The following is a 25,863-nucleotide window of genomic DNA, read 5'->3' on the forward strand; positions in this document are numbered from 1 at the left end:
GTTGCACCACCGAAAACGACGCTGAGACTGGTCCCAGTTGTCGAAACGTTACCAACGTGAAAAGGTTATCTTATCGATGCATCGCGTCGCGACGTTCAAACAATACTAACGCCGTAAAGTGGCTTTTCTGAAAACCTGTATCGTTTGTACTAATAGATCGTCGACGTAATATCAACTGTGTGTGCTACGACGGATTTATCATCGTATTTATTATTAACATAGAGTTCTGATAGTACGTTAAGCGTTATGGAATAAGATTTTATAGAGATAGATCTCCGTTTAGTTTTATCATGCAGGGAATATAAATGTATCGTAACGAGTCTACTATAGTCGGATTAAATTCGATGGCCACTTTGCTGTAAATCACGATACCACTTTCATCACGTTTGCTTCTGTAGATAAAAAATTGTCGATATTTCAAGATTACAGATTTTCGAGAAAAGACGAGAAATAAAGCGGTGGGTAGTTGATTTTTATTCCGACTATGGTGCAACGAAGTCAGTAGAATCTCTCTAGAGGAATGGCGGACAGACTGAAGAATTCGAAACGTTCAATGACCCCCAAACACTTTAAACATGCTTTTTTTTCTAAATTATCGTCAATGTCAGGGTATACGCGTGCTAAAAGAAAGATATATTTTTTACTACTATTGTTAACAATAGATATACGTGTCTCGATCGAAGCTTGTATTTAACGCTCAGGCAACGATATCCGTTTTCGCCCGCGGCCAGTTCTTATCATACACTCCTGTACATTATAAAGTTGTGCCTATATGTAACATGCCGTAAGAGGAACGTAGGTTTTACAATTAATTCTAACGTAATTATAACACGTTATGTTTCATAGATCTGCGTAGGATTCGTTGTAGTATCGATAACGAGGGCCAAACGACGTTACTTAAGTTTATTTAATACACTAATCCTTTAATTACCTATAATTCTATCGCTATGTTTGTTTCGTTAAAGCACTGACTAGACGAGGATAGAGAATGCAACGAGATACGTTGCGTTAGCTAGTAGCCATGACAATTATCGATAAATCTGAGTATCTAATAGGGTAGAAACTGTTAAAAATTGGAGTAACTTGTTGTATAATCAAAAATATGAGTTACTGTACGAGTAGGTATTTTTATACAAAAAAAAGTAATTTTTTATACGTATACATAGATATGTGAAAATCTTACATTAATTTAACGCACAAGTTGTGAACACAAACATGCACATAATCATGAACATAAGGTTTCCACATTTTTAACAGTTCTTTAAAATTTACTTGCCCCTTTTGTACATATCAAAAACGTACAGAAATGTCAACGTAAATATCCTTCTTTATATACGCGTTGTATTAATGTAACATGTAAATTGTAAGCAAACAATCCTGTCGTTCAGGATTGAAAATATTCGATAACATTGTACTTAAATAAACGAGATCGCAGTAGTCAGATGTACACAGCCATAGCGCGAACCACGAACAAGCTATTACCACCAGTTCTCCATTTTAACATATTTATGAATGTACTATAGTAAATTATACCGTGTTTAACTAGTAGGAAACACCTCAACAATAAATATATTTTTTTTATCTCTGTAATTGTTGTATTAACATTTTAACAGGTGGCTTCAACTCGATAACACTCATGTATTATAATTACGCATCAGGCTGGCAGATTTATTTTCTGTATCGTCGTGTAAACATTGTACATAAACGAATACAATTGTTATAAAAAGCTACATGGTAATTTCTATTCCCGAAGTGAAATGCTATACGCAGTCTCGACGAATTGAAAAGAATCATCGAGTGCCACGAATTTAGCCACCGAGGCATCAATGAAAATATTCGAGGAAAGAAACATTCGTAAGCGACGAACTTACCTCGGCTGTTGTCCTTGGTCCGATCGATCTGTCCCTGCAAAACAGCTGTTCGGTCGTGACGATGACGCAGCCAGAGCCATCTTCTCACACTAATGCCGAATCACGCGTACGTGAGCTCGTAGAGTTTCGGGGAGTCGACAGAGGCGAACTGACGCATGCCCTCTTTCTCGGTTCGCCGAAGCTGCCCGAAGTAACTTCGGAGCGCCTCGGGGGAGTCGAGAGAGAAAGGCTCACGTTTGCCTTCTCGCTCTTGAACAACTGAAATCCTCACGTCAACAACATACGATTTAGAATCTCGACTATCCAGGCATTTTTATTTTTCGACCTATGTAGGCACACATGAGCACCCATAATGAAAAAACGAGCTCTACGAGTTAACGTACACGTGATCTGATATAGTATGAGCAGTGCACCCGATGTTGAATCTGGCATCTCTGATGCAGGCCCAAAGTTCGCTCACAAATGTCTGTAATCACAAACGCTAAACGTAAATCGCTATTTGGGAGACCGTGCAACATAATTCGACTCGAAAAACTAACCTGTATCGCGTACTAACCGCGTAGACTTAATAAAATCCTCTTGGCGTTGTGAGAACCAAGATTGACCTTCATGGACACGCGTTCAGTCGTCCGGCAAGTTGACTGTTTCGCGTATCGACTCGCAATTTTGCGTGGAACGTCGCACTATACAATGTTGTGCTCTTCTCGCGACGATCGCGGATAGAATGCCAACAAAGTCTTTTCGACGACCTTTTGTATCGCGCTATCAACTACCTGAGCCTCGACGACGCGATTGGTCCTTTCAATTTCTGGATGAACAAGGACGCTTCCTGTAGAAAAGGCAACAAGATTAAAGCTAACAATTTATTTTACAATTTTAGAACATTTTTATGACCGCATAATTCTCATACTCATGTTCTATTCGTGTAAAATCAACAAATCGTTAATAATCGTTTATTAAATAATTAATAATTCTGTATATTTTAGGAGTGATTAGGTCATTTAATTTGCCACGATTACTTCCATGTATGTTATAAAATAAACGCATGAAATATGTTACGCAACTAGTGGCGCCATCTTGTGTTTCGTTGCTTGAATAAAAACAAGATTCTAAATACTGTTTCATTTCATAAAGGTAAAATAAATTTCTTTTGACCGAATCATTCGTTTATAAATACGAACGAGTTCTCTTAGCCTAACCTAATTCTTGCAATGGCGACTTGATCTCTCCTTTGTAGAATAGAAGCAATCATTTATTTTTCGTAGATTGATTTTGATTGGATAAATGCTGTTTGTTTCCATTCTACGTCCCAACGGTTGATTATTTCTCTTTTTGTTGCTTTGTTAGTTCTTCCATAGTTCTGTAGATGCAGTTGGTAGGTTGACTGTTTCTTTAGCTCGCTTTAGCTGCTTGATTCGATTTATCGTTCGCTGGTAATCCAACGAAGGGATCCAAATGATATTCACCTTGCTGCCCTCTTCAACTATTCTGCGATATGCTTCGTGTATTCGGAAGACAATGTTATCCATTGTAACCATTCCTAGTTTCTATGTAGACTTTATCTTGTACGATTTGTATGGCGTGATTGATGATCATGAGCTCGACGGTGAAGATCGATGAAATTTTCTCCTTCGATTTAGTTAGGAATCCAGAATATTGAATGTGACACGAAAAGTGCAAGGGGACTCTAAGCAGTGATGGACATTCGTGGGCATTTTGGACATGCGCATTAGAATTTTCGTGGGATTCCTTTTTGCGCATGCGTTAGCTTTCTGCCATAGATGTATCTTCAGCGCAAGAAAAGGTGCTTGTTGAGAATTCCCATGTTTTATAGAAAATTGAATTTTCTACTTCAAATGCTCGCCAATCACACAAAAATTAACTTATCGAAGATCCCCTACGTATTTCTCTAGCTATACTCATCTAGATTAAGAGGAAATTTTTTGTTTTTGTCTCTTTCTCTGTAACTTTCTTAAATTTTGTTCCTTACTGGGATCCAACGGTACCCTGAATTCTAGTTAAGTGTATACGACAGTGATCAAAAATTCCCACCAAAATCCATCACTGTGAGATAAAATGTATGGTGAAATTCCGTTCTAACCTCTACCTCGCCTTATATTACAGGACAAATGGAATTCGAAATAAAAAACCACGTTAAATACCCTCCACAGTGTATTTGGTGACCTAGATTGCAATGAAAATATTAGATATAACATCGATGTACGAGATACTTTTCAATACGTTACTTAAATATCTATATAAGATACACATATTGTATAAGTAGATGACATAATATTACGATTTCATAGTATTCGACTCATTCGCTAACAAACAACATTTAATATGGTTTTATTTAGTATTTTCATTATTATTTTTTTTTTTTTTGCTTTTTTTTTACACGTAGAATATTATAACGACATTGACAATATATAATATATATCTGCTTTTTATCGTAGTGTTACAGAATATAATAACGCCTGTGTAATTCGAATGTCGCGAAATCTGTTCACGATCAGAGTAAAGCATTTTTTTTCGTATCGATCAACTTCGCCCAGCAGGCTCTTGCACGCGTGTTGACCACGTTCTCCCGTTGTTGTTAAAAATTTTTCAGAGATCCTTCGCGAGAAGTCTCCCCCCCCTCGTTGCGAAACGAGCTTGCAACGAACGACACCGCGATGAAACGTACGTTAAACACTCTCCGTCGCACCTCGCAATTCTAGAGAAACCGAATACAGGAACGGGGGATAAAATCGTGGGAAGCGAGTGGATACAATTAGAAAGTGTAAAAGTAGGAAAGGGGATAATCGTTCGCAGCTTGCTCGTTCGGAAACGGTACAGCGGTGATGATCGATCGTGATCAACAAGCGTAATTTCCCTGATGTTGCGCGAGCCTGAGTAAAAAGCGACTATATCTCGCGTCGATACGCAGCGTGATCCCTCAGCTTCCCGCGTAAACCGTTAAAACCGTTAAAATTCGTGTTTAAAATCACTTAGAAACTTCCAATTATCGCGACAGGGTTAAAATTCCGTTTGATTCTCGTTTGAAATTTCGAACGTAAAAATTATATGCAAAAGCTGAACGCACGCTCGCGTTTCGAGGCGTTTCAAGAGTCCTCCGCTCGTTCTCTATCTTTCCTGTTAGTGGTTATGTTTTCATGCCGGCAACGATGATCGACGTTGATGATGTTCGGCGAACGATCTAATTTCTAACAAAAATCCTTATCAGTGTTCTAGGGACTATGCTTAGTACGCGTGATTCGCGACGAAAAGTGCTGCGTCGCCAGCTGCTCCTGTCACGCCACCAGCGTATTTGCCGAGCGCAGATTCGCTGTTGGCCTGTAATGCAGAAAATTTCTGTTGTATTTGATTGTTCCATCCCCAAAACACAATAGAATAGATGAACCAATAATTAATGACAATAATTACGATTAATATACACGTATCGTTATTAGTAGATCACGAATATTTTAAAAATCACATTCTAACCACACTTTGGTACAAATTCAATCCAAGTGGCACTCACAATTAACGTACACATAGTAATGCTGCTATACATAGCAGAGACATTTAAGAAAAATGAAAATGATAAATATATTGCGTCATTTACGTACTATACAGGAGCTAAAAATGTAGCGTATGATACTTACTATGAAAACACATCTCATGGAAAGAAAAGTAAGAGTTTAGTAGGCATGAGATTTCACGTACTGTGAAACATTAGCAGCTTTGCTAACGATACTGCCAGGAACGTACTTGCCCTGACTAGCTGCACTGTTTGCCTAAACAAGCACACACGGTATACACATGCAAAAAAAATAAGGTGTTAAACAGAAACATAAAAAGTGAGTAAAAGTGAGAGTAGAAAAAAATAAATAAATCGTAGGATAAATTAGATACGTTTTGGGAACACAAAGTGTATAGAATTAGGCGATAAAGGAAAATTGTAACAAACATTATTTGACCAAAGGTCAATAAGCATAGATTAAAAAAATGAACATAGATTAAAAAAATGAACAACACATGTGTAGAAACATATTAAAGTACAGAAGAAACTACGGAAGTAAAACAAGGGTAGCTAAAGAGACAGAATAACTAAAGAAGTAGCAAGCACAAGTTATTTACAATAATTTCAATGAAAAATGTAACTATGGGACACGTTAAAGTAAAATAGAGAAATATTAAGACGATCAGAGTTAGCAAAGAAACTCTAAAACAGTGAGACACGAAATCTTAGCCCTAATGTTACCTTAGCCCTCTTGATGAGTTCATCTTGGCCAGCTCCGATCTGGTCCTTCTTTCCTGCCCATGCACGGAGGACAGATGCCTGAAGAGCGCGACCGTAGCTGAAGGTGAGTGCCCAGGGTTTCTTCAGCGGGTACTTGTTGATAGCGTCCAAGTTCACGGATGCCTCCTCCTCGGACTGTCCACCGCTGAGGAAGGTGATTCCAGGCACTGCAGGTGGCACGGTGCGCAACAGAGCTGTCACAGTGGCGCCAGCGATCTCCTGGGGAGTTGCCTTCTTCGGGCAGCTCTGACCCGGTGTCACCATGTTCGGTTTCAGGAGGGTTCCCTCGAGATACACGTGATGGTCAGCGAGCGCCTGAAAACCATATGGTAAGATATCTTCCAAAAGCACAAGAAATCTAGGTTATGTTGCACACCTTGTAGACAGCGGAGAGAACCTCCTCCGTGACCTGCTGGCAACGAGCAAGATCGTGGTCACCGTCGGGTAGGATTTCAGGCTCGACGATTGGCACGATCCTGGCGCTCTGACAGATGGAAGCGTAACGAGCCAGGACATTGGCGTTCTCCAAGATGGCCAGTTTGCTCGGCGTGTCCTTCTTGATCTTCAACACGCACCTCCACTTGGCGAAGTGGCATCCGTCCTTCTTGTACTGGATGCAACGAGCCTGAAGGTCGTCGAGACCTTGGGTCGTGCATTCGTCGTCGGTGCCGAAAAGCGGGACGACACCCTTGTCGACCTTGATGCCCGGGAGAATTCCGCGTTGCTTCAACAGCTCGACGAACGGTGTTCCATCCTCGGCCTTCTGGTACAAGGTCTCGTGGAAGAGGATGACGCCGGAGATGTGCTGGCTGATGACATCCTGCGTGAAGGAACAAACCAATTCATAATTAGATTAAAAATAAAAATTAAGAGGGGAGTGATTGAAATCAGATTGAAATTATTTGCTCTGTTTGAACAGTACCTTGGCGGTGGTGAAAAGAAGCTGTCTGTACGCCTTACGGTTGTCCTCGGTGTTCTCAACGTTGATGTCCTTCAAACGCTTGCCGATCGTTGTCGTGGATTCGTCAGCAGCAAGAATACCCTTTCCAGGCGCGACGATCTGCTGGGCGATCGTTCTCAATTCTTCTTTCAGCTCAGGCTCGAGCTTGTCGTACTTTTCCGCAACCATTTTCTGCGAGAGACATTGGAATCATGAACACGGTTACGTATATACGAAAGAAACGAGTCAGGTTCGAAAAGTGCCACAAACGATTCGCAATTCCTCAATGTGATCGTTAAAAGATAAGAACGTTTGATTAACGAGCAATGACGACGAATCCATAACGGGAGCAACCAATCTTTTGGAATATAATTAATAGCCTAATAAATTACCACGGAGCAATTAACGAAGGAACTCTTGAGCGTGACGTTCCTCGAGTATGATATTAAAATTCTTGTGATCGTCTTGGATAAATTATCCTGTTGAAACATTATATATTAAGTCAACAAATATTGACTTGATCACCTAAATTAAAATTCTCATGTAAATTTTATTTAATTGCAAATAGAAAGGTTTCTGCCTCGCAAGTTATAACAGGTGACAATAGAGATAGAATTGCATCGTTTGAGTTATGGTGATTTTAAAATAACAAAGTGACATATTTTCTGGGACACCGTAATGTTAAAAGATGATATTGGCGAGTGCTTGGCAACATTGCTCTTTTATCGCTTCCCCCCCCCGTGTTATTTATCGAATCCACGTAACGAGACAGCACAATTTCAGGAGCAAAGACCTCCCGACGTTTCCATCCCTTTTAAGGCGCGCCTTTTGAAGCGTCGAAGGCATTGTTGCACATGAAATATCAAATGCCCGCTAAGGCTTCCGCCACGTAATTGAATTTCACAGTCAGTCCCCCATCAACGTCAATATTTCATAAAAAGAAAATGTTAGTCTGACCCATTTCTGTGCCTTCATTCGTTCCAACACTTTGACATCGAGCTAACAGGCCGCTATATTCGTAGCTAATACGACGCGAGGGTCGTCGATGTACCATACATCATTTATAGTTATATTAAGGCGTGAAGCCCACTGGAGGCGAAACTTGACTGATCTCATAATTGCAAATTAATAATTCAGCCTCTTGGAAACCAGCCTGATCGACTGCATGAAATAAATACAATAGAGAAAGTCGATGTTGCAACATACTGCTCTAAAACTAGTGTAGAAACTGATAACTGTTCAGTATTATAAAATTGTACTTTGAAGTAAAAAATAGTAAATGAACGTTACGAATAACAAATCTTGTCGAACGTAATTTGATTCTTCAAATGTTTGTTTACTAATTTATACTTTAAAAAGACGATTGTTTAATATTAAATATAAATTATCGGTTGATTCGGTAGTAATCACGCTAAATCACATAATAAAACGAAACCAAAGAATATCAATTTCTCTGACTGAGGCTTCGTTAAAAAGTTATTAAAAAATTAAATTAAAAAATTTCAAATCATTCTGGAAAAATTATTATCGGTTGCGGGGGTCAATTACAATCATTTTTGGTCAATAGACATATCCTCGAAATCCAGCACAGTTTTGAAAAAAAAATTCAGAAAGGTGGACAAATTTTCAGCAAAATTAAAAAATTTCAAATCATACCAAAAAAATTATATTTAGTTACAGGGGTCAATTACAAGGATTTTTGGTGAATAGACATACCTCCGAAATCCGACTCAGTTTTGAGAAAAAAATTCAGGAAGATGGACAAATTTTCAGCAAAATTAAAAAATTTCAAATCATACCGAAAAAATTATATTTAGTTACAGGGGTCAATTACAAGCATTTTTGGTGAATAGACATACCCCCGAATTCCTGCACACTTTCTAGAAAAAAATTAGAGAAGGTCCTGAAATATTTCGACGGAGGAAAAAAATTTCAAATCATTCTGGAAAAATTATTTTCGGTTGGGGGGGTCAATTGCAATCATTTTTGGTGAATAGACATACCCCCGAAATCCTACGCATTCTCGAGAAAAAAATTCAGGAAGGTGGAACTTAGTAAATACCTAGGGGAAAAATTTTAGAGGGAGATTCTAGAGACCAAAATAAGACGAAAATCAAGAATACCGATTTGTTGATGGAGGCTTCGTTAAAAAGTTATTAACGTTTAACGTTGCGTCTTCAAACGCGCACTTAGCGTATCTACATCGCAACTTTAAACGTTAATAACTTTTTAATGAAGCCTCGAACAACAAATTGGTATTCTTGATTTTCGTCTTATTTTGGTCTCTAGAATCCGCCATTAAAATTTTTTCCAAGGTTGACCGAACACCCTGTATATTATACAAATTGTTTAGATTTGCGTTCGTTCTACAGATTTCTGTCGCTCGACAGTATTGGTAGACCGTGTCGAAAATTAAATTCAACTAATTGCGCGCTACTATTGTTCCTTGAGCAACGTGCAAAACAATGGATACAATAGACGGCGAACGATCGTTTTCGCTTTACGTAAAATTTCCAGCTCGTTATCGCGAATTCAGCAGCTCGGAGTTACATGAACCGACGCATGCATTTGACGTTTGAGTAAACGTTTGAAAGAAGGGTTCCCCGTACTTTGGAAAGGGGTTCGTTTGCAAAGCCACGCAAAGCAAAACGCGCGTTCATTACGACCTTTGTATTGTTCCGTTCTTAATTAGAGATTCCTTAAATTGCGAACGATACAATTTCTACGAGGCTTCGAAAATATCGAGTCCCTTCGATGAAGAAATATTTTTTTATTTATACCTATTTCACAATTATAATATTACCAACTTATCGTATTGAATGATTAAAATGAAAAAAATGTCGAAATTTGTACGACACGTTAGCTTTAATTTAAACGAATAATGATCAACTTGTGCAATTTGCCTCGCTGTGCGTAAGTTTTGTGTTCAGCGATATTCCAGCAGAAAATGGGAGCTCGTTAATCTCGTTACTGTCTAACACGTAGTGTGCAGCAGCATTAATCTTAATCCAAAGAGATAGCATCCAAAGATTGAACTTAAGGACAGAGGGGGAGGGGGGAGAAGGCGAAAAGGGAAGTTGTAAAAGAACATCGTAAACAGACACATAGGTGGCCGTCGATAGTGGAAGCTCACCGGAGGTAAGCTCCTTGATAACTTTCTGACTTTATGGGAACTCGACAGACCGCCCGAGCACAGGTATAAAAGGCTTAAAGAAGATACAATGCTCCGTGTCCTCTCCAATATGGAATTATTGCCAGAGGAGATCGCGTAAAAATTTATTATTTACGACAGTCTCGAGGAATTAACTATGTTATGATATTAACACCAAATAAAAAATATAACGATACGAAACGATACCAAGATTTTTTTTTTAAGTAAATTCGTGGAACAATGTCTGCGTAAAGGTTACACCAATTTCCAATATGGCTGCAGATGCAGCGCAAAACGCGATACCACGAGTTACGTAATACGATAATTCGCAAATCTTCCTAGCTTTATGTCACACGGAATTATTATAAATTGATTACTCCGAGCATATTTTATATAACACATTACGAAAAGTGTTCTAGATTCTATTCTATATAAGGTTATCTGTAAATTATAATTGAATCGAATACGAGACCGAAATTAACCATTTTCGAAACTGAATGTAAAATGTATGGAAGATATATGTGTTGCGCTTCATTTAGCGTTCTTTATCGATTTTCTAGAAACTATTAAATAATTTTTAGAGACAAGACAAGCGACCATACGATACCCTTTCTCGTTCGATGAAAATAGATAACCCTTCGATCGATTTTCGAATCATTAAAATAAGCATAAGAAAACGTGACACGGGTAAAAATAGTAGATACTATTTATTAGTCAATGCCCCATAATATTCACAAAACTACTTGAAAAACTTCGATACTGCTGACTATATTGAAAAATGTTTCTCATAATGGTTGAATAGTTTTTCTTAAATTGATGCAATTAACTTTGTTTTCAACGTTCGGTGCAACGTTCCCTGAGCAAAAATACTAAACTACCCACGATGAATAATCATCAATTTAGAAGAGATTTTTTAAAAACAATATAAAAAGTCTATAAATATAAAAAAAAGCAATCTGGGAAAAATTTTAATGGTGAATTCTAAAGGCCAAAATAAGTCGAAAATCAAGAATACCAATTTGTTGATGGAGGCTTCATTAAAAAGTTATTAACGTTTAAAGTTTCGCCAGTACTGAATTTTTTTCTCGAAAATGCACAGGATTTCGGAGGTACGTCTATTCACCAAAAATGATTGTAATTGACCCCCGCAACCGAAAATAATTTTTCCAGAACGATTTGAAATTTTTTTTTTCCGCCGAAGAATTTCACATCTTCTCGAATTTTTTTCTAGAATGTGGGTAGGAATTCGAAGGTATGCCTATTCACCAAAAATGATTGTAATTGACTCCCGCAACCGAAAATAATTTTTCCAAAATGATTTGAAATTTTTGAATTTAATTGTTAATAACTTTTTAATGAAGCCTCCATCAACAAATTAGTATTCTTGATTTTCGTCTTATTTTGGCCTCTAGAAGTGGCCAAACACCCTGTATAGCAAGCTTGAATCTCAAAAACATCGGTCAATTTAAACGCTACGTATGTATAAATGATTTTCAGTAAAAATCAGGTTTTTCAAGACGATGCTTTCTCTCTTAAAAATATCTACAAACGTCCTCGACTTTTCTTATCCGGCCTCGGAGGTTACAAGGATATCTAACGTTGGCAAACCTTATGGATCCGTAAAATATTTTTATCCTCGTGCCGAATTCGAATTCCCGTGCGAATAAAGCGAAAATGAATAGCCCTATTCTCGTTCCCTCGTTAATGAATCAGAAGAGGCACGGGTCGCGTCGAGCCAACGGCATCAAAGATAGAATCTTGGAATCGGTTTTACTTGGCTCCTCGTCCCGCACCGCTGTACGAGGACCAAGCACAATCAAGCTTCGTATTTAATTTCACGAACAGGAATCCCGTCTTTCCGTGAAACTCGAGACAGTCGTCGGGTGCGAATGCACGCGCAGGAATGGCTGTAAAGCAGACGATGCGGACGAGAGAGTTACAAGATCGATAAAACGGGTACAATGAAACTCTTCATTCAGCAGCCGTCGTAAACAAGCTTCGGTACGCGCGAGCACGTAACTTGTAAATTATCGTAAAAAGCTATACACAGTTTCGCCCGAACAGATCGGAAGCCCATCGAGCATCCGCGCTATACGGTTTCCGGTATCAAAGTTTCAAGTGTCGTCACTCTCGAATCGTCAAGTACAGAGCACCAAACGCCTCGATACTTTCTCGTAGAAATTAAAAAACGGTTCAAACAAAATTACGAAGTTCGATTTTGAAGAAGAACGCATTAATATTCATAGAAATACATTCGACGTCGTTCAACTTTGCCTTACGACATCTTTTGAAAAAGGAAACTTCGTTCTTCCTTGTGGTTTTACTTCTTTCTCCTCGCGTTACAATTTTTACAAAGTCAGACGATCAAGAATAGGGATAGTATTCTGCACGAGTTTGGAATAAAAGTAAACTGATCTCTCGTGGATTTCTCGTACGAAAAATGGCGCAATTTACAACTATTATCGAAACGTAACGACGATAGAAAATGTCAGTCGCTCGCAAACGTCCCGAAAAGCTCGTAAAAAAATATGTACAACGTTGTGTTGTTTCAAACTCAATGATATTGTGTTCGTAAATTCGATGGAATTTGATAGGTTAACTCTGACGAAAAGTTTCAAGTCGACTGGAGAAACTGCGCTGGCAACCTTGGACGAGACGGCCGGTTTCATCGACGAACCGTCCATTTTCGAGAAAGGTCATCTTTAAAAAGTTTCCAACGACCGTTATTGAGTTCCTCCGCTCTATTTTCACGCTCCAGTTTGATCGAACGTCTCTATCGCGAGCGCGTTAACCGATAAAGACGGACCGTAACGGTCGTAGTTCTCACGGTGCCAGGCTCCGAAGACGTAATCGCGTTTACCCAACGTGCACACCCCCTCGAAAGGGGTGGAAACGGGCAGCACGAAGGCTGGCTCGCGAGTCGACGAAAGCATAACCCTTTGACGCACGATTCGAGAGATTTTTTAAAGGCATATTCAACTCTAGAATCACCGACAATTACAGTTACAATTACAATTAAGACAGACAGGCGAAGAAACGTACAATATGATGGAAACAAGTGTCTTTACAAATTTTCTTAGAAATTACGGTTAATTACGACTGATTTGATAGTTCCAGCGTTAATTTAAGTTCGTTAATGAACAAATCCATTTAACGAACGTTAACGCGTATTGATTTCAATATATCAGAGCTAGCAACACACAGCGATCGTGAAACTCGGTGCAAGGAACCGTAGGACAACGGGGGCGAGGTGACGAAATAGATTAATGTAGGTTCTCGACACTTGTCGCCTCTGAGTGACTCTTACCTTTTCCACGAACAATCCGTTGCGTCCTCGATCGTAAACAAATGCTGAGATCTCGCGAGCCCCGTCGCGACACGCGGTACGCACAACGACGATAAATATAATAGAACGACGACAATAATAATAAGAAGAAGAATACGTTCCGTCGACGTTAGTCCGTTCGGTGGTCCGGTGGACGACGATAATTGGCAAACACCTTCGATACGAGATACGGGGCGAGAAAAGATACGGTGACACGGTGAAACAAACCGGGCACAAGGTATCGTTGGCTGCGTGGTAGTTGCCAGGAGGTCCCAGCCGAGAGAGGACCCCTGCGTACGTGGTCCTTCGACTACATCTTTGCTCGTCGTGGATAAAATGGCGCCGGGGCGCGCGTCTCGCGCGAGCACGAGACGACGACTGGCTTTATCCGCGACCAGTTCACCCCGTCCAAGAGGCGGCAGGGGTACCTGGCTGCAGTGCAGTGTCGTAACTGCAAAACAGGGGGGTAAACCTCTCTCTCTTTCTCTCTCTCTGTTTGCTTTCGATTCTCTCTTCCTCGGTCGTCTTCGTCGCGCCAACGTTCGTTCGAATCCTCTTTCCCGCTTCCCTTCCCGCTCGACCACCCCCTGGGCTCATTGTCTGGCTCGTTCTTGTCATCCACGATCGCTCGTCTTTCTCTCGACCACTGCTCTACCCCTCTCTTCCCGCTCTTTCCTCTTTCCTCTTTTCCGTCAACCGGCGTTCCCGTCCCTCTCCGCCCCGTAGTTTCCATCCTTGTCCGCCGCGCTGCCTGTCGTCCATACAGCACGGAACAAGGGAGTGGGCTAGCCGCAATGCAGCACGCGCAGACGTTCTCGAGGCTACGCCTGTATTATCCCCCTGCGCACCCTGAATCCGTGACCTGAGACATCAGCAACGCCACGCGAGATACCGAGGAACCCGTACACGTCCTCACTCCCCCCCTCTCTCTCTCATTCCACCTACAGATGAATCCACCCTCGTAACCAGGGGTAGCCGCGTTGCTTCGTTTAAGAAAGGTTCGCTTAGAGACGCGCGGTCCGCGGACACGGACGAACGAGACACGCTCGAAGCTAAGTAATATTCGCAAAAAAACTGTTTCGAATAGGGTTGCTTGCCCTAATATGAGACACGTTCCTAATTTGGAAAATTGCGATATCAAAGAATCGTGATTTTCCCATCTATGTCCCATGTATGTCTATTCACCAAAAACGACTGTTATTGACTCTCATAAACGACAATAATTTTTTCAGAACGATTTGAAATTTCTTAATTTTGTCGAAAAATTTCACACCTTTTCGAATTTTTTTCTCGAAACTGCGTAGGATTTTGAAGGTATGTCTATTCACCAAAAACGACTGTTATTGACTCCCGCAAACGACAATAATTTTTTTAGAACGATTTGAAATTTCTTAATTTTGTCGAAAAATTTCACACCTTTTCGAATTTTTTTCTCGAAACTCCGTAGGATTTTGAAGGTATGTCTATTCACAAAAAATGCTTGTAATTGACTCCCGCAACCGAAAATAATTTTCCCAGAACGATTTGAAATTTTTTAATTTTATGGAAAAATTTGACACCTTCTCGAATTTTTTTCTTGAAACTGAGTGGGATTTCATGGGTATGTCTATTCACCAAAAATGTTTGTAATTGACCCCCGGAGCCGAAACTAATTTTTTTAGAATGATTTGAAATTTTTTAATTTTGTCAAAAAATTGGTCCACCTTCTTGAATTTTTTTCTCGAGACTGCGTAGGAATTCGAAGGTATGTCTATTCACCAAAAATGTTTGTAATTAACTCCCGGAGCCGAAAATAATTTTTCCGGAACGATTTGAAATTTTTCTTTTTAGTCGCAAAGTTTCACACCTCGAATTTTTTTCTCGAAAGTGGTTAGGATTTTCAGGGTAAATTTATCGACCGAAAATGATTGTGATCGACCCCCGCAGTCAAAAATAATTTTTTCGGCATGATTTGGAATTTTTTAATTTAATTTTTTAATAATTTTTTAACGAGGCCTCAAACTAGAAAATGATAGCAGTTCCCATTAAAATTGTTCTCATGGGTGGCCGAACACCCTCTATAGTAACAAAAGTAAACGTGTCCTAAACCGTTATTATATCTTAAATTTGACTGTTCCCAGTCAAAAGAGCATGAAATTTCCTCTAAATTCATACTATTTAAGTTTTTATCAAAGTTCTGCAAGCAAGTGAAACATGTGTATAAAAAAAAGTTTCCCATATTGGGGCAACTGCCTCTCCCATTTCAAATAATACATACTTTAAAAACCAAATAAAATAGTAATTCAGATATGAAATTAAACTTCGATAAATCAAATATTTTATCTAAAAAAAAAAACACTTTCTTTGTTGTGCTAGAGGATCTGTAATACGACCTCATTGTTTATAAGAATGAGGCTATACTCGAGAATTAAAATAAATTTTTCATACAATATTAAATAATTGTACTATTATTTTAAACCTATTTTAAATTCTTCAAAAATACTCATTACTTTCTTAGATATCAAGCCAACGCTCTCGCGAAACAGTTTATTCTCGAAGAGACTATCTTTTTCCCGCTCTCCGCTGTAATTTATTTCTTAAATTAAATTTACCGTAAAAACAGAGAGTTTTCCCTTTAAAACGATCGCAAAAAGATCGTTGTACGACCTTTTCTTGATACTTCAATATTTTTCAAAATGGATATACCCCGGTCGAGCGTGTCGGTAGCAAACTTTCGATTTTCTATTAAATTTTGCACGTTGCGACTCTCGTGGGGTCTCCGATCGTCGCTGGGATTGCGCGAAATGATGCATAACCGAATTTTGTGGAGATTTACGATCAATAGCGGCGACAGAGACGCGTTTTGATACCGTTGATGCATTTACGTTTGATATTGATACTCTGGTGTCGGATCACTCCGTTCATCGACGCGTTATATGTAAACGCGACCCAAGATAAAATGGAATTTTGGTGCCTCGTTCAAAGACAAAACGAACAAAGAGTTGACTATTGTGGATATTACGAGCTTGGAACGATTTCAACCACCTTTCAAGAACAGACTGCGTGGGGACCGCGGACGTAATGATTTATCATACGATAAATTACACCTGTGACTATCGTCTGTACAACTGTTTCAACTATAATTGTAAACAGGCTGTCGTACAACCTGCCGTACGTTGCGGTTATGTTGGATTTGACAGTAGGTATGGCCGCTGCTATAAAATAGGTCATACTGAAAATTCGGTGAATGATAGCTTGGAAATTGTCTGACCTGTTCACCGGTTAATTGGAAATATTCTTAAAGCTTCGAAGCCATCGGTCACGAGAGTACCACTTGTTTCCAACATGTACGATTCACTCTCAACTTTTTATCTGTTTTTTTTTGTATCGCAACATCGATCAACTGTAAATAATCGGAGAAAGATTGACACGGTGTACGGAATTAATGGAACTGTGGCGTCACCTTCCGAATTCGTCACCTCCCGTACATGTCACCAGAGGGCCACACAATGCAGTCGTCTAAGATTAGGGCCGTACGACCGTCGAAACGACGTGCGTTTCTTTATGTTCTTCCTTGTCTTTCGATTGAAAAAAACGAAGACAGACAAGATGAAGCGTGCATTCCTCTATGTCTGGCTCGACTGTTTTCAATCGTAAGACATGCAAAAACACAAATACGGACGTCGTTTCGACGCTCGCGTGACCCCGGGGTTAAGGCAGGTCCTGCTAGGAGACCCCTTTACTGACGAATCTGCTTTTTTGCTATCTTTTTCGTTACCTCGACCAGCGAAGCAGCGCCACAAAACGTTTACAGGCTGCTCGTTAGCTAAACGGAACTACAGGAGGAAACGTCGACGAAAGTTGTAGTGGGTAGCTAATTTAAAGTCACGTAAAGTTACGTCGATGGTATTACCAGTTGTTTACCGTGCCCTGCACGAACCGCTTTGTGCACTCTAATATCGCAAGAAACGCTAATACTTTTTCCGCAAACGTGCATTTAAGGAAGCATAACCTCCGCGTAAGCAGTATTTGCGATTAAGATTATGAAAATGAACAATACCGGTCCCGTATAAAAGCTTCGAAATACTCCCGGGAACTAACCGTTGATCCTACGAGGGAGATAGTTGCGTACTTCAACCGATTGAGATCTGTCGTTTAACCTCCAAAAGATGGAACGTTCGGATAGTGAAAGTGGGATATAAATTTCGTCCACTGTACTTATGAATTTGCCATTTTCCAAGCAACAATTTATTAAGAATAAATTTAATTTAGTATATTCCTAACAAACGGACCGTTCACCGATCGGGTGATATTTTCTCCGACAAAATGTTGATTCATCAATCTCGACAATCTTCTCTACCCTTCCAATTGATGTGCAGAAATTATACAACCAATTAACCATTATTTGTCCTATAAAATAAGACCATTGCAAAACAGTACTTTTATTTAATTTTAGTTATAATATGACATTCCTCATAATTGTATGTTAGCATATATGTTGATTTTAGGGCATCTGTAGCTGAGTTAGGTCTGGGGTTAGGTTAGGAGCCAGAGGGGGGGCAATATTTTATACTCTTGCTGCACATACTGTCTACTTGACCTACTCCTGCATAGTATGTGCATAAAAAAATGACTTTTATGCATACATGTTTAACAAATTAGCATCTGACTACCTGGCATCTATAATTTACACCATGAACACAGTATCGACAGTCATTTGTCTCTACCTGTGAACCTGTTAAAATATACTTAACCCTACTTTTTTACTGCAACTTTACGACAAGTTTAAACAAAAAATAAAATAATTTCCGGAAATAATGAAATGCATATTAATAATATACTGAATTAGATGAATTGAGGTCCGTTTGCTAGGAATGTTCCTTCAATTTATCTCAGGGGCTACTTACGCAAACAATTTTCTGAAACCGGAAACGCTGGTCGAGGCTTCTATCGTTTCTCCATGCGCGTCTAAACGGTTAACGTATGGAACGCCACCTTTTATTTCGAAAAGCATTTACGAGGCACGAGTAACTCTTGAAGAATGCATGGAAATGAAAGTCACGTTTCGGAAGAAATACGTCGGCGAGGCGTGTAGGTGAAAGCTTTTTGGCCCGCGTAAATGATAAAGAAGCTCCTCTCGCCAAGAGGCCTGAAAATTTCACGGGAGTCCGGGAGAAGTCTCTGTTCCCGAAGTCGAAAAAGCTGGGGGTAAGTAGATCGTGCATCATCGTAATTTATCGAACCCTCAGATCGTTATTTAAGTCTTTCGCCGCGCCAGTCTAACTTTCGCGGGCACGTGAATGGCTGCAACTTATCTTTCTTTAAATAAAAACCCGTAGTCTGGACGAGTCTCGAACTAAATCACGCAACCTCCGGCTAAATCCGCGGCCTGAACATTTATATTTTTAGGGATATTTATAATACCACCATTCGCCTGAAAACTCTATTTCTAGTAATTTTATTCAATTACGTATAAATATAATATATTTAATATAATATACAGGGTGTTCGACCATGAGAAAAATTTTAATGGAAGATTCTAGAGGCCAAAATAAGACGAAAATCAAGAATACCAATTTGTTGATCGAGGCTTCGTTAAAAAGTTATTAACGTTTAAAGGTCCGTTATCGCGCGCACGCAGTCTCACAAGCGGAATTTTAAACGTTAATAACTTTTTAACGAAGCCTCCATCAACAAATTGGTATTCTTGATTTTCGTCTTATTTTGGTCTCTAGAATCCCCCATTAAAATTTTTCCCATGGTTTGTCGAACACCCTGTATAAAATACAGGTAACCCTCCTATAACACGGTAGATAGGTTCTTAGAAAATGCCCTGTTGTGTGAAACCGTCTTATATGAGACCCAAAACCAGTACAAAAAAGGGGGGGTTACTTTTCGAAAACTTATTAAAAAGAAATATTTTTTTTTAATTCTACATAAGCAACTTAATGTTTATGAAAAATATAAATCCATGTATAACACAAAACAAAAAAAAAAATATTATTTTAATTTAACGCAACCTTAATTCAATAAATTATAATTTGTTTATATTTATAGTTCATTATTTTAAGGTAATTTAGTTTTTAAATATGTTAAATTTGATCCGTAACAAGATTTATTTTAAAATAATTATCGGGAATAAATTTCATTTTAAAAATAGTATTCCACTTGTCGGAGCACGGAATAATTCAACCGTCAGTTTTGGGAGATGCAATATTTTTTTAAACACGTGACAGCGACGCGATTCACGGTCAAAATGCGTGAATCGTTGCCTCACACTTGGCATAAGCTGACGAATCGATGGTGCTCGTCATTTCCATGGATCATAAATAGAACGCGTTTTCAACCGTTGCAAAATGTCGGGTGGAAACTTTTGTAAAATCTTATTTTATGCTTCTTTTTTTTTTTTACAAAACGATTCAACGTTGCGCAACTCGAACAAAGTCTGGTTCTATATCCAAACTTTCCACGTCGCGTGATTTCACGTAGGTCAATGAAAGCAACAGTTACGTAACATGTTCATCTTAGCGGGACACGATCGAATTACTTAACTCGTTGTTAGACGCCATGTAATATGTGCCGGTTAAAAGTTTCGAGCACCCTTGGATCTTTGAGCAAACGAACCGTTTTCGAACACGGAGGGAACGGGGTCTAAAAATAACGAGGGTAGATTGTAACGGTGCTCGGCAGTTTCGAAATTTCTGTACAGGGGTACTCTAAGAATAAACACTTGAGCTTTAGGAATCAGCTTTTCCGTATCGATGACAATTTGTGTCAAGTGATCGACTTCAACGTGAAAACGAATTCTTTCTATTACAAAATCGATCACAATTATAATAGCAATTTTTTAATTTTATTCACAATCAACTTTATCTATTCATAAAAGAAAAAAAAAGTGAAGAAACTACGTTAAAAGAAACTGTAGAATAAAATTTTACGCGATTTAAGTGCGTAAAAAATATGTTAAATAATTTCGAAATTTTTGGAAATGTATCAACTTAAATATAAAATGTGATTGCAATACAAGAGACATCCACGATGGAAGGAATGAAAATAGATTAAAGATGGCTCTTTTCTGAGAATATAGCGGCCACTGGTATCTAATAAAAATTCCACGTGTCGAGTCGAACACCGAAATAAACGAATTGTCGCAACAGTGTTTCTAAAATTTTATTGCAACACGCCGAAACGTGATATTAAATTTCTTCCACCCTGAATTCAACATCGGTATTTTTCATTTTCTTTTTTTTCTCCATATAATCGTTATCCAACGATAACGTAATTTACGCAACCGTATGAAAATGCCTATTTTTTGGAGTTATCGTGACACGACGCGATAAACCTGTTTACCATGTTAAATCTGTCGAGAACATGCAATCTCGTTTCGCGGTGAAAAGTATCGCCTTACATGCCGCTATTATGTTATCAATTGCGATTCACTGACCCGTAATCTTGACGTCTAAACCGTCGATATCTTGTACACAGCCATCCGCAGCGAATGTCTCGACTTTATTAAGCGAAATATATTTCTTAACGTTTCGCAGACTTGCGAGCTAAAATACGGTCTATCGAACGCTTCGAAGCTCGTTCTTGTGTATAAAATGAATTCTTTCAACCGTGTGAAATGCACTCGTTAATTGGCATTGCTCGATTAAATACAATAATATAAACTCTGATTATGAATGTTCTTAAGCGTATAACAGTTACATTTTTGTACCCATCGGTTTATGTATGACGTGAATATAACAGAAATGCAAAAATACAGGAATGATTCCGTATTAGGTTTATCAGGCCCTCTTTTTAATACAACAAATGCTTGATAATAAAATCTATATCTATAGTTTTTTTCATATCATAACCTAAAACACTCAACAAGTTCCACCGTAATATGGTCGAGATAGAAATTCATACTACAAAGGGTTAAAAGATACGAAACGAATATATCGAAAACAGATAATCGATGTTAGGATGGAAAATATACTGCAACTTTTTCACCCCGTCTGAATAATCAGGAGTTGAATCAATTTACTTGAACATTCGATGTTTGATTGCGTATTTCTCATCCTGATTGCGTAACATTGACTCGCAAACAAACGCTATCGTCGAATATTCGAAGCGTTCGTACTCGTTGATTATAAACATTCAGATATTTAGTGGTGCATGGAAAATTCTGATACCGCCATCTTTTAATATAAAGTAATATCAGCGTTTATTATTATCCATAGCAAAAGAACAAACGCAAACAATGTCGACGATAAACAGCGCCGAAGAACATCTAAAAATGCTGCAATTGTCGTGATAATAACGAACTACGTATTTCGTATGTATATACTTTAGCGATTGTAGGTACATACACGTCCGCAAGAATAGATTCGATAGATCCACGCGGTGTCTTGTGTCGGTCAATACGTGAAAATGGTCTCGTATCGTGTTATCTGTACGCGCAGACGCGTATTTTAGCCTCTGAATTCCACGAAATTCCCCAACCACCCAGACAAATTTCATTCAATATAAAACAACCATCCCGAGTCCGTGCAAAAGAATTTTATGCATCGTCGATATCATAGAGTCCGCCCAAACACTCGCAAAGTCACGGATTAATTATTTCTACAAACCTGAACTTCCCTTTCTACGATATAATAAAATTTCTACTTATTGTTAGTTGTAATACCAAAGTCATCAAACTCGTTTCGTATGTTTTTAAGAAGCAACCAAATGAATATTTAACGTTACGCTGTACGTTACGAGAGATTTATAGCCTTTCGTGGAACTTTACAACAAATTTATGCGGGTAAGGAACACTTCAATCCCGGCCGTTAAAAAAGTCATCTGCGCAACAATTCTAACTTGTCGGCCGGCGGTCAATAACGTCAAGAAAATTCAGCTGTGGTTAATCGGTAACGAATATGCAAGCGCGCATGCGCACTCGCTTCGACTCCGTTTAACCCGTGGCATTCAGACGAGGTGAACGTCACAGTAAAACGCACCTGGCGGTGGCGTTTGGCGTAATCTCTCAATACGTAGTGCGCAATGCAGGCCGCAATATGCGGTTCTCGGTGCGCTATGCGAACTCCCGAAAATTAAACGTAATCAGTGAACCGTCTATGGAAAATAACAATCGTGAAAAGTTTTATTTAAAGGTGACATCAAAGTGTACGACCGTGTTGTAACACGTTCCGCGAAGACGTTACCGCGACACGTGATATTCATTGAAAACCGTGCACGTTGATCTCGATTGCCCTACGTCGTATAATCTGATCGTAATCCGTGTAAATAGGAGCAATTTAAATCGCGAATATAACGCGTAAACATGTACTCGCGATATTCGAGTACGAAATTGTTTTTATTCTGTTTCATGCGTAAAGATTAAATGCATTAAAAAAAAAACTAACTTGATATAGATAATGTAGATTGCAGCACAAGTTTTTTCCTTTTTTTTTTAGAAAGTATGAAATGATACGTTACAAAATCATATCACTATCGTGGTCGTAAATGTATTTACGAGGGATACGTACAATAATTATAGTATTGTAAATTTTATTACGACTTGTTTACTGTTTTCGTATTTTACTATCTGATATCGGTTGCTTGTTTACGACCAATAACTGATAGAACTTTATTATCGTGAACTTACATATGGATTTGCACGTAGCCAGTCAAGGAAGGCTTGAAGGTGATTGCAATTGTATTATCTTTGTGTAAAAATATTGAAAATTAATTACTTTTCTATTTTCGAATGCTGCTGATACATCTTCAAAGTTTTGTATGACACTTACGAATATTTGGAAATTATTTTATATATTTGTTTTATACGATCTAATCTATAAATTTATATACAATTTATACAAATAGGTGCTTGTGATCGGTATTACCTATTTCCAGTCCTACAATTTCCGTATTTCGTAACGTAAGAGAGTGGCAGATCTACCAGTAGTAACATAACCTCAAAATGTAGCTGATTAATTCTGACACGGTATCAACAAATAACAGTTATATCGTAAAGTTATGATATTACTCTTTGAATACTGATTAGTAATAGATATGCTTCATTTCACCTTACGAAACCAAAGATTATGGTATCAGTACCAGAGAGTAACGCAAATACTATGTGAAACAAACGAGATATTGTAACGAACCGTCACATAACGTGCATTTGTCATATCGTAAACAAAATTTTATTTCGAATGGTATATGCAATAGGCAAATAGCAGTAATGAAGTAGTTTATTAAGATGTTAAGAAGAGTAATAATATTATTCGTAATATTTAATAAATATCATGTAATTTCATTATATTAAAGATTGATATAGAATATTTTCCTCGATTCGTACAAAAATTATCAACAGCTTTGAGTAGTGAAAGTTGCTTAACTACATATCGACCACTGAGTTCGTACAATATTGAACTAACCTAGGTTTTTTAAATACGAATCCAGAACAAGTTTTTAACAAGAACATGAAAACCGAATAGATAAAAACAGAATTATTTTCATTACGCTATATGCTAATAGACCGGAATACATGAATTATTTTCTATTACGAGTAGAACCCGACGAAAGGGGAGGGCGCCAAAAGTATATGCAAAACTAGTCGTCTAAACTGGTAATTCGCCAAAGCTTTATTTGTACATATGAGATGATGGAATGTGTGACGAAACGGTTCAGAAAAATTACTGTGCGTGAATGCGACTGCGTTCGTGCGCGTGCATCGCAGATGCATGCCCAGCCGCCGTGTACGTGTATCGTTCCGTGTTCTGTCCGAGCACGTGATGTACTTTCGTTTCACAAAATGATCATAAGCACGTAGACACGTAGCACAGCGGTTCCTGTGTCGATTGCGTAAGTTCACGCTACGATTGAACCATGCCTGCGAACAACTGATCTAATTCCATCTAACCTACGAACACTATCGATTGCAATATCGATTATATCCATCCTAACGCCGAAATTAGCCTGTTGTCATTGAGAAAAATAGATAAAAATAGATAGCGAAAAATAAGACGCAATTCGGATGCGCGACACGTGTGTTTGTGACTATTTGGCGGTGCTCTTTTTTTATCAAGAATTTACATTATATACATGCTTAAATATAACAAAGCTTAAAATTTAATGCCTTAAGTAGCGAAAATTACTTTTACGAGTTAGTAATTAATGTTAAATGGTCATACGTATTATTGCAAGTGACGCAATTTTTTGTTTTTTTTTATGTGTCTTTTCTAATATATTACTGCATTATATTTTAACGAGTATAGCACATATACGTTATCATCGACAGATTGTATAATGTATATATACGTTATCAGTTAAACGTTTTATTAATATGTAAAATTATATATCCGTATCACTGGCTGATTACTCGTGAATGGGATTCAAAATATAGTATTCCAAAATATTGGTTGAATATTGTAAAAAATATTTTAACTTTCGAAAGAATGATATTTATTTTAAACGTTAAAAGACGAACACTTTATACTCCGAAACGTTCTTTTCAAGTCGTGTGTCAATGAATCACGTGACGTAGGTATTATTAGACAAAATAGATTCTTCCGGTACTCGTTTAAACTTAATACTTTTCAAAGAACACTCATATATTTATTTTTATCAATTAATGAAAATTTTCGGTAATTACGAATCGACAAGTATTTAGTACTTTAATAAAAATAATTCAAACGTAACTGCTAATAAGTAATGTATATCCATTCGTATAATTCGATGCGAATGCCGTAAAATATTGATTTATGTTATTAAGAATAACATTAACTTCTTCGATGTTAAAAACCTACGGAACATTTGCATACGATGTCGTGAACTTGACCTTTCTGTGTATATATATATGTTGTAACGTATGAAAAAGAAAAACACTATTCGCTTGTAAAATTTGCATTTACAGTAACGAAAGAAAAAGATGCTGTTCGGGTCGTTGGAAACTTACAGCATTTAAATTCACGGGGAACAGAATGGGTGTCGACCGAATGTCAGTCAAGGTCGAATCTCATTGTAAGTCGAACATCCGTAGCTGCATTTCCCACCAATTTTCGTGGCGTGAAAGAATCGATCGGGTTCGCAGAAACGCGTGTCACTTTTCGTCTCGATTTCGCGTGAACTATTCATTCAAGAACACTCACAGACATAACTTACCTAATATCGATGAATTGATTCCTGGCTTGAAACGTGTGTCAGAGCACGTTGTACTGTCCGCTGATTGGAAAGCGACTGAGGTAAGTCTAGGGTGTTTGTCGGTTTCAAAGTCTGAACCAGAGTGATATTGGCGCATGCGCGCCCGCTTTCTTCGCGAAGGTTCTCAACCACATCCAC

At 38.3% G+C, this 25,863-nt stretch overlaps 1 protein-coding gene across 4 annotated transcripts; it reads right to left on the minus strand.

Annotated features, from left to right (window-relative positions):
- Positions 1-4,030: 4,030 nt before the first annotated feature.
- On the minus strand, positions 4,031-25,842 carry LOC122404914 (fructose-bisphosphate aldolase-like). 4 transcript variants are annotated; one of them, XM_043409289.1, is made up of 6 exons: positions 25,687-25,842; positions 7,079-7,288; positions 6,533-6,976; positions 6,118-6,471; positions 5,519-5,650; positions 4,031-5,207 (listed from the first exon to the last, which is right to left on the minus strand). In XM_043409289.1, exons 2-5 carry the CDS (start codon positions 7,283-7,285, stop codon positions 5,555-5,557), a joined length of 1,101 nt encoding a protein of 366 aa, XP_043265224.1. In that variant the 5' UTR covers positions 7,286-7,288; positions 25,687-25,842; the 3' UTR covers positions 4,031-5,207; positions 5,519-5,554. The 4 variants fall into 4 exon arrangements, with proteins under 4 accessions (XP_043265224.1, XP_043265226.1, XP_043265225.1 ...); XM_043409291.1 differs by lacking the exon at positions 25,687-25,842 and adding an exon at positions 25,481-25,590; XM_043409290.1 differs by lacking the exon at positions 25,687-25,842 and adding an exon at positions 13,555-13,948.
- Between the last annotated feature and the right edge of the window lie 21 nt (positions 25,843-25,863).

Source organism: Colletes gigas, unplaced genomic scaffold (assembly GCF_013123115.1).
Source record: "Colletes gigas isolate AHSC1104 unplaced genomic scaffold, ASM1312311v1 Colletes_gigas_Sc00003, whole genome shotgun sequence".
Lineage (NCBI taxonomy): Eukaryota > Metazoa > Arthropoda > Insecta > Hymenoptera > Colletidae > Colletes > Colletes gigas.